The 9555-nt window shown below is 37.8% G+C and overlaps 1 protein-coding gene across 1 annotated transcript; it reads left to right on the forward strand.

Annotated features, from left to right (window-relative positions):
- Positions 1 to 2670: 2670 nt before the first annotated feature.
- LOC127426656 (zinc finger protein 503-like) lies at positions 2671 to 7493 on the forward strand. Its single transcript, XM_051673605.1, has 2 exons — positions 2671 to 3126; positions 4061 to 7493. The coding sequence occupies exons 1-2, from the start codon at positions 2902 to 2904 to the stop codon at positions 5408 to 5410; spliced, it is 1575 nt and encodes a 524-aa protein (XP_051529565.1). The 5' UTR covers positions 2671 to 2901; the 3' UTR covers positions 5411 to 7493.
- Positions 7494 to 9555: the final 2062 nt, after the last annotated feature.

Below are 9555 nucleotides of genomic sequence, written 5' to 3' on the forward strand. Positions count from 1 at the left end.
ACTCTGCTCAGTCAGGTGCTGATTGTGTTCACCTGCTGTTAATTTGCTGCCTGATAACCTCACTTACACCGACTTACACAGAAGGCCAGCATAAAAGCCAGCCCGCCCCCCACCCATATAAAAATATATGTACTTAAATATAAAAGTACTGGCCTACCTTATTTGGCCTTTTGCTGTGGTAACTCTCAAGTCTTTGTCTCTTTTCTAAAAGTGTTTGGGACATAGCTGATCCCAGTAAAAACAGTCTAGTAAATAAAAATTGAGAAAGTAATTAGCAAATTTTAGTCTAGTAGAAGAAATACTTCCTATCCTAGATTAAACATGTTTGAAGCCTCATAAAAAAAAATAAAAAAAAAAGTAAATGAAATTATGCATATTAAACTGGATTTCATTTACTGAAATTCTAAGTAAAATGTATGTAACTTATCCAAATATGTAAAAAGAAAAAAGTATTCTTTGGAAACAGTTTAGAATAAAAAAATGTAAAATCCTAAAGGCTGTGGTGTGTAATTATATTTGCATGCATGGAGTTATCCATAAATATGTCAGAGGGATGTGAAATATCGAGGAGGTGTTCAAAACTTTCTACTTAAATGTGGTGAAATATGGCCCATCTGAAATGTGTTCCCATTATGGAATAACGCCCGTGTGTTGGGTGTCATCCATCACCCACACAATAAATGGGGAGTTTCTGGCCCTAATAACTCACGGCCAGTACAGAGAGCTGACAGCCGCCGCCGAAAACAGCAAGTCACAGCCATCAATCACCATATCTGCCACTCATCCATCACGATGGTTCCCCTCCCCCCTTGTGTTTTCATGGTGCTCGAGAGCTGATCTGCACAGGGTGCTTTAATTATTCACAGATACAAATGTATTATATGTGATCAAGATAACGCAATGATTAATAAGGATAAACACTCTTAATTGAAAAAAAATTATATTCACAGATGCATGTTTCCAATTTACTCCAAACCAATGAGGAGCTTATTTTCATACAGACTCAACCACCATCTACACAGTAAAGGCCAAAGGTATAGTGCAGTATAGTAGCATAGCATAGTACAATATAGGCCTATAGAACTGTAGAGTAGGCTATATTATAGTATAGCATACCTATGGTACTGTATTGTAGGATTTAGTAAAATATCCATTTAGTATACTATAGTATAGTAGGCCTATTGTTGTATAGTATAGTATAGTATAGTATAGTATAGTATAGTATAGTATAGTATAGTATAGTATGCCTATACTATTGTATGGAAGGCCTATAGTACTGTATAGTAGGTATAGTATAGTAGCCATATAGTATAGTAGGTCTATAGGACTGTATTGGAGGGTATAGTATACTGCTGTATAGTAGCCCTATAGAATTGTATAGTATAGAAGGCTATAGTAAAGTAGGCTATAGTATAGTATTGTATAGTATAGAAGCCCAATAGTATAGCAGACTGGTCTATAGGACTCTATAGGATGATATAGTATACTGTTGTATAGTAGGTCTATAGTATTGTATAGTATAGTAGGCTATAGTATAGTAATGTATAGTAAGCTATAGTATAGTAGGTCTATAGGACTGTATAGGAGGATATAGTATACTGTTATATAGTATAGTATTGTATAGTATAGTAGGCTATTATATAGTACCCCTATAGTATTGTAGACTATAGTAGGTCTATAGGATTGTGTAGGAGGGTATAGTATACTGTTGTCCAGTAGCCCTATAATATTTTATAATATAATAGGCTATAGTATAGTATTGTATAGTATAGTATAGTAGGCTATAGTATAGTATAGTATAGTAGGCTATAGTACAGTATAATATAGTATCGTATAGTATTGTATAATATAGAAACCCTATAGTTTAGTGTGCTATAGTACAATAAAGTCTGCCTTTACTATAGTATAGTACAGTATAGTATAGAATACTATAGTAGCCCTATAGGATAGTATGCTGTAGTATATAGTATACCTATAGTAGACTAATGTATATTATAGTATAGTAGGATATAGAACAGTAGGCTAAAGTATAGTACAGTACAGTATGGTATAATATAGCCAACATTGTATATTTTGTATGCCTTTTAATCACTAGATATTACATTTATGGTTACTTATTTATTTATTTATTTTACTTTTGGGCTTTATGGTTTTTGGAAATGTTTGTATGATGTCTCACCTTAGTATAATTTATTTTTATTAGGGGTTGGTTTAGTTTGGTGCAGTGTTCATTAGTCTTGCGGTTTATAGCTGTAGACATCCAGTATCAATCTGAAATGACACTTTATACTGCCCATGAAGTAGCTAATCTAATTATGAGCCATCTCTAATGTTTAAGGCCTTTAAGTCTACAAATTATAATCACACCAGATACATTAATAAAACATTAACCTGCTAAAAGGCCACTTTTTCAGATGGCTACTCACATGAAAAATAGTGCCAATGAATAAAACTATTAGATACATTTTAAGCACCACTCTTGTTTATTTTACCATATGTATAGATATTTTGTTAAATATCTCTTAGGCTATACTGTGTTTATGACCGTGTTTGTTTTTACCTTGGACGAAACGAACGCCCACATCACTACGTCACGCCCATTTGACCTATCAATCACCATACGGAGCGCTCTGATTGGAGGGCAGTGAAGGCTTTAATGTCAGGGTGCGTGTGGACAAGAGGTGCTTGAGCTGAGCTGAGCTGAACGGAGTGCGTAACGCAGGTGTGTCCTCCCAGATAACATGCGCTCCGGACTCTCCTTTTACGCGTTTCTCAACAAACACCTTTAAGGATTATTTAGATTTTTCCCCCATATCATTTCTACACGTTTGTTTGTCTTGGGCGGATACTATTTGTTCATTTTACAGATGTGTTTCCAGACTACGCAGAGATAATTTGGACATGATCACATTGCCTACGGAGTCTGCTTTATTTAGGGTGGTCAATCTAGTGTGGGAGAAGAACCGAACACAAAACCCGTTGCTGCACTCACTGCCTCCCGCAGACCCGACGCGCCAGGCGAACCGTTTACCCGTGAAAGTGTTGAAAATGCTTGCGCGGAACGGACACATTCTGCACCCGGACTATCTCCAACATTTACCGTCCACTCCAGTCAGTCCAATCGAGGTAAATTATACACGAAACCTCGCATGTTTCAAGGGTTTCTTCATTTTTATTTTTATTATTGCTCCACCCATTATTTTCAACGCTTAATGCATTTACAGCTTTTTTCCTGAAGAATCTTCACTAATAAGCCAGAGGTTACAATTGAACTTCTATTGTTGCTATGCATTATGATACGGTGGGAAATAATGTAAAAGAAAGAAAGAAAGAAAGAAAGAAAGAAAAGTCCAATAACACGAACACATTTTTTTATATAATAATAAAATAAAACATTGAGGAAAATTTGCTGCAATAGAAAATGGTTTAAAAAAATCTAACTTTTTTTTCTGAATTGATATATTTATACATTTTGAACTCCTTTAAACTCATGTTGAGTGAATTATCAAGTATCCTTTAATATATTACTCTTAAAAGCTGAGCTCATCTTCATTCGTGTCAGTTGTGCACTTTCTCTCGCGGCGTTTCTGTAGAATAGGCAATACTTTGTTAACTTTGTTTTTCTGAACACCTGAATCAAATCGTTATAGTGTTAATTTTGTAGCCTTTCTTTAAAGACTGCTCTTTTACATCTAACAATGCAACTTCTGTTTTTTTTTCTTCTTTTTTTTTTTTTTTTTTCTGAATAACAAGTAATTAAAAGGAAAATTATATGTTGCCATATAGCAAAAAGCCTTCTTAACGTTCAGTTTAATGTCTAAAGATTCAGGAAGGTTTGTTGACGTATTAAAAAGCTTTACATTGCCAAAGCGTAAATGCAAAACTGTACATAGCCTGTTTGGCCTATAAATGTATGTGCGCAATGGAGAGACCGGGGGCGCAAATCCACATTAAACACAAATTTAAAGAGGGTAGTTCAATATTTTTGTCAAACATGAATGTGGGTGTAATTTCAAACTATTATATAGTTAATCCAATTAAATACTTTGTATTTTCACAGCTGGATGCCAAGAAGAGTCCACTTGCCCTCCTTGCGCAAACATGTTCCCAAATCGGGAAGTCCGACGCCCTGTCCGGAACGAAACTCTCCGCGCTCACATCGGACAAGGACTCCAAATCCAGCCCGCTCAAGATCAGCGACATCGGGGCTGAGGACAAATCTTGTTTCAAGCCATACTCCAAATCGTCGGAGAGAAAAGATTCGGATGGAGATAAAACTGGTTTCCGTGTGCCGAGCGCCACCTGCCGGCCCGTCACGCCACGGACGGGCAGCCCGAGCTCATGCGGCTCTGGCTCTCCGCAACCCGGACGCCCGGAATCAGGGGATAAAGTGGGGAAAAGGGAGAGTGATGCGAATAAAAGCTCTTCACTGGATAACCCTGGGTCTACCAACCCCAGTAGACCCCGTTCTGAGAGCAACAGCGATACGAACAAACCACAGGACGCTTCTAAACCCTGCACATCTGATGCAACAACTGCGTCATCTGCGCTTGGATCAGGGCTTGTAGCGCCGGTTTCGCCCTACAGACCCGGGCACACCGTATTCCCCATTTCGCCTGCCGGACTACCTTACCACGGTGCTCTAGCGGGGGCTTATGCCAGCTACCATCAGCCCTTTCTGCCCCATGGAGTGGCTCTGGACCCGAGCAAGGCCAGCAGTAGCAGTAGTCAGTTGATTAATGCTCAGCTGTCCGGCGCTGCGGGCTCTCTCAGCAGTAAGGCGGGGTCGAGTCCCCTCGCCGGAGCCTCCCCGCCATCCATCATGTCCACCAGCCTGTGCCGAGACCCGTTCTGCCTGAGCTACCACTGCGCCAGCCATCTATCACCCAACAGCTCGCACGACACCGCAACAACCACGGCCTTAAAGTCTGGATACCCCGTCATGTTCCCCACCCACCCTTTACACCCTCTATCCGCCTCTGCGCCCTCATTCCCAGGACACCCGTTGTACGCGTATGGCTTCATGCTTCCTAACGAATCCCAGTCGCATGTTTGTAACTGGGTGTCCGCGAATGGACCATGCGACAAGCGCTTCTCTTCCTCGGAGGAACTTTTGAGCCATTTGCGGCATCATACCGCGTTTACGGGCGCGGAGAAACTCATATCAGGATACCCGAACTCGTTAACGGCAATGGCCTGTCATATGCCCGGAGCGCCTGGAGCCCCGCTCGCTCTCAGGACGCCGCATCACGCATTAGGGCTCGGCACACGGTACCACCCGTATTCCAAAAGCCCTTTACCGACACCCGGTGCGCCCATGCCGCTCCCCGCAGCCACGGGCCCGTTTTACTCGCCATATGCGCTCTACGGACAGAGACTGACCACAGCTCCCGGGCTCGGATATCAGTGAGATTTTCGTACGTTTGTGTTCACCTCAGGGCGTATGATTAGTTGGCCATTATTTATTAAAGTAGCTTTAAAGTCAGAAAACAAATAAAATGCAATCATATTTCAACAAGTCTCTCATGGCTTTATTTAAACTGTCATATACATTACAGTTCTGTCTTTATGAAATTATAACCCTGAAATGAAGCCACACTGTGTGAAATCTTACAGCCAAAATGAGCAAGTTTATTTCTAAATTCAGATTTAATTTGAAGTGTGTGGGGAGGAATGGTTTTACTGTCCAGCTCAGGGAAAAATCAGCAGCCAATAAAGAATCAGCTCAATTCAGTCTGATTTATTGTCTGCCCATCATCAATGACATTTGTTGAGAAACAACCTCTAGCTCAATATGCTCTTAAATTTGGGTTAAAAAGTATTTAAATGTCGTTTGTCTTCATTTGTAATCGGGGTCACAGCTTGTTTGTTAACCTTGCAATAAATATAACATTTTAAAAAAACTCATTTTCTATATATTGGCGTTTATAATGGAGCATAAAAGGTAAAAAAAATGCACAAGGCGGCGAATTCTTGATCATCATGTCAAACCTTTTTTTAAAAAAAATGGTTTAATTCTGGTGCGCATGTCTAAACGTCACTTTTCTGTTAAATATATTCCAATTATAAACTAACTTTACATGTTATATTTATGTTTGTATATTTTTTATGCGCCTCACTACTTAGCATTGCATTTTTTTAATGTCACAGATACTATAAAAATATGCTCTAAAATACTTACATTGTATTATATTGTCTATTGTGTATTTTTGTGACTCTCTTATGCACTTCCTACAATACAACGTGTTTAAGTATATAAATATCATACATTTATAATATAAATATAGACCAATGAATACATTTACAACTGACCTGTCATAAACTTCTGATCCGTTTATGTTATTAATGACCATTATATATCTCTAGGAAATAGCAGGACATTATTTATTTATAATTTAATAATATAAAAATAATTCCCTTGTGTAACACTCAAATCTTGCCTAAACATAGCTACTTGTTTAAAGTTTGGACACACCCCGATGTTGTATATTATAACTATTTTTCACATTTTAGATTAATAGTAAAGTCATCTTAACTATGCACAAATGGACCTATGGTTAGTGACTACATGTTGCACAAATCAAACCTCTCTTATATTTGATTTCTTTTTCTAAAAGGTCATTTTAGTTTCATGAAATTCATATGGAGACTCTTCAAATGTGCCTTCAAAAAAAATTAAGCATTGAAGCATAAGTTCAGCGAAATGTATGAAAACTTAAAACTGATTCTATAAATTGGAAATACTAATTGTAAAAAAAATAAATAAATAAAAATTAAGCTTAATATTTTTATTCTTACTAAGTGACTGTTACTCTCTAAACTCTAAAGTTGTCATTAATAAAAACATTTAAGTGGTCCTAATTAAACAGTTCTTGAAATGTCACATTTTGCAACTTAAATATATACGTTCTTTAAACTTTGGCTTCAAGTACAACATTGTGGCTGTGTGGAATACCCATACACCTCATGTGTATGCAAAACAAGGGAACTTATGCAGAATAATAATAATTATTTAAATGACTATTGTTGTTGTTTTTTGTAGCTGGTTGATAGTTGTGATTTGTGTGAAGTCACCATCAGGGTGATTAATGTCATTTGAACTTCGAGCCAATCCTTATTTACTCAATTGTACTTTACAAAAGGAGAATCCAATGTGCCAATTGGCTAACCTAGAGTCCAGTCATAACTTCCCTTATACAATATAAGATGTGTTATAACTTCATTTAAATAATTAAATAAAATTAAGATAATTGAAATGTATTGTAACTAGTTAATGTTACTTAAAATAATGAAGTTCAGTTTACTTGAGCCAAATAAGCATGTTTACTTAAAAAAAAAAACAATCTAAGTAACGTCAACTAATTTGATTACAGTGTGCTGGGTTTTGTCATTTCTCATAATAATCACAAGTTTAATACATTTATACTGAAGCATAATTCACCGTACAGTTGAATTCATTGCCACACAGTTAATTGGCTTTAGTGGATTTTCATAAATAATGTAAACCTCTTTGACTGAATTCTTAATTAAATGATGACTGCAATATCAGGATCTCTTTCCATTTCATTTTTAGACAAAAGGTGAAATGTTTTACACAGAGTAAATTATATAAACAGTCTTATATATGGTTCAGTGTCAGAGATTGTGCAAAAAAACAAACAACTTCTATGCTTATAAATCAAAACATGTAGGAACATTTTTTGCATAAGGCAAAGGGGAAAAATGCTAAATGTTGCACAAATTGCAGATATTGTTTTTCACCGCGGAATTGTTTTAGCGTGCAATCATTCATTCATGCGTGCTCTGCGGTGTGACAACTTTAAAATGCACAGAGACTTAAAATATTCAACATGACAAGCTCCAAGAATGACAGAGTTGAACAATATCCATTTAAAATACAGCATGTTTTAGTTCCAAACCAAACCAAAAAGCATTCTGGTTAAAAACACGTTTCTCTTGAGTTCAGTTGGCAGTCTTGCGCTGGTTTTTGGTCTGGCTCTGTTTTAGTCTCATGTTGATCGTACATGCGTACATGACCACAAACTGACCACATGTTCATTTCTGAGTTACACACACAAAACACTCCGCAATAATCATTTGTGCTGTTCAAACCATATAAAAGAAAAAGCCCTGAATTTAATGAATCTTTCAGTTAATTGTATATAGCTTGCAAAGCAAAGATATTATGTGCCGCTGATTCGTGTGGATGCACAAACACCTCAATAACAATGATAGTGAACAAACATCATGAACTACAATCCCATGAAGCATTGCGAATGATAGGATGTAATTAAAAATTTAAATTTAGATATATGAAAATATATAAGTAGTTTGAGAATGTAAGGAGACAAACTTTATTGCATCATTCAGTGCGTCATGGGAGTGGGCAGTCGCTTCGGAGATATTTTGACGTGCTTTGTTCACCACGATTCTCTGATTGGTTGATCTTTCTGTTCAGGATCATGGGTAGTGTAGTTCTCCACAAATATGGCTGTTAAACACGATTTCTAAAAAATAACGTTGAAGTAATGTACACTGATGACTTCAACAGAACCGTCGATTAACAGCCTCTGAGTTCACTGTAGGTCTGTCTTTAAAGGTTTAGCGTTTATTGCCTCACACACACACACACACACACACACACACACACACACACACACACACACACAAAAATGATGACTTCGAAATAGACAGTAAAACAGAGATGCTTTAGATGTGAAAAGTTGTTTTGAACTCCCTGATGCCACCAGTAGCGGTTCTAGCTTGTATGGTACCCTGGGTGAAACCACTTCATCATCCCCCCAAAGTTGTTGACCCACAAGATGCCACCCTATGCAACTGCCCATGTCGCCCATGCCTAAATCCGCCACTGGATGCCACCATACTAGGTACATGTGATTAATGACACACATCTAAACTGTGTCACCACTGAAAACTAGCCACAGATTGACTACAAACACACTGAAACACACTCGTGTCTGTAAAAAAAAAACAGGAACAAAATTCCTGGTGAAACATGTTGCATCTGAGCACGCTTGCATACCTGCACACACACACACACACACACACACAGAAAAACACATGGAAACTCTTACATCCAAACACATGTGCAGTGAGTATGATAAATGAAGTCTCAAGCGGTCCACAAACACATACAGGCATACACCACAGACACACACAAACAGACAGACACACACTATAATTTAGAGAGTATTTAAATGCACTGAGTGCTGCCAGTGCTGGGGCCGTTTCGTGCTTTGGGTCAAAACTGCGATCCAAGTTCTCCTCATGGAGGTGTTTTTTAATCAGGTTTGGCATCGTCTCTAAAGAGAAACTCTTTTAGGGTTGTTTTCAATCGTCTCCAAAGACAGCACAGCAGTCGGTCTCTGTAATATTTCAATTCCAAGGGAAACTGTCTAGAGGAACAGATGTCCACTCAAGCGCAGATTGATGATGTATATCTTTAAGAAACAGTTGCATGTGTGTCCTCACTTTGAATAAACTCACTGGAATGATTTCAAAACTCAGGCCACATCCAGTGTGCAAACTCAGTTT

The sequence above is a fragment of the Myxocyprinus asiaticus genome, chromosome 36 (genome assembly GCF_019703515.2).
Source record: "Myxocyprinus asiaticus isolate MX2 ecotype Aquarium Trade chromosome 36, UBuf_Myxa_2, whole genome shotgun sequence".
Taxonomy (NCBI): Eukaryota; Metazoa; Chordata; class Actinopteri; order Cypriniformes; family Catostomidae; genus Myxocyprinus; species Myxocyprinus asiaticus.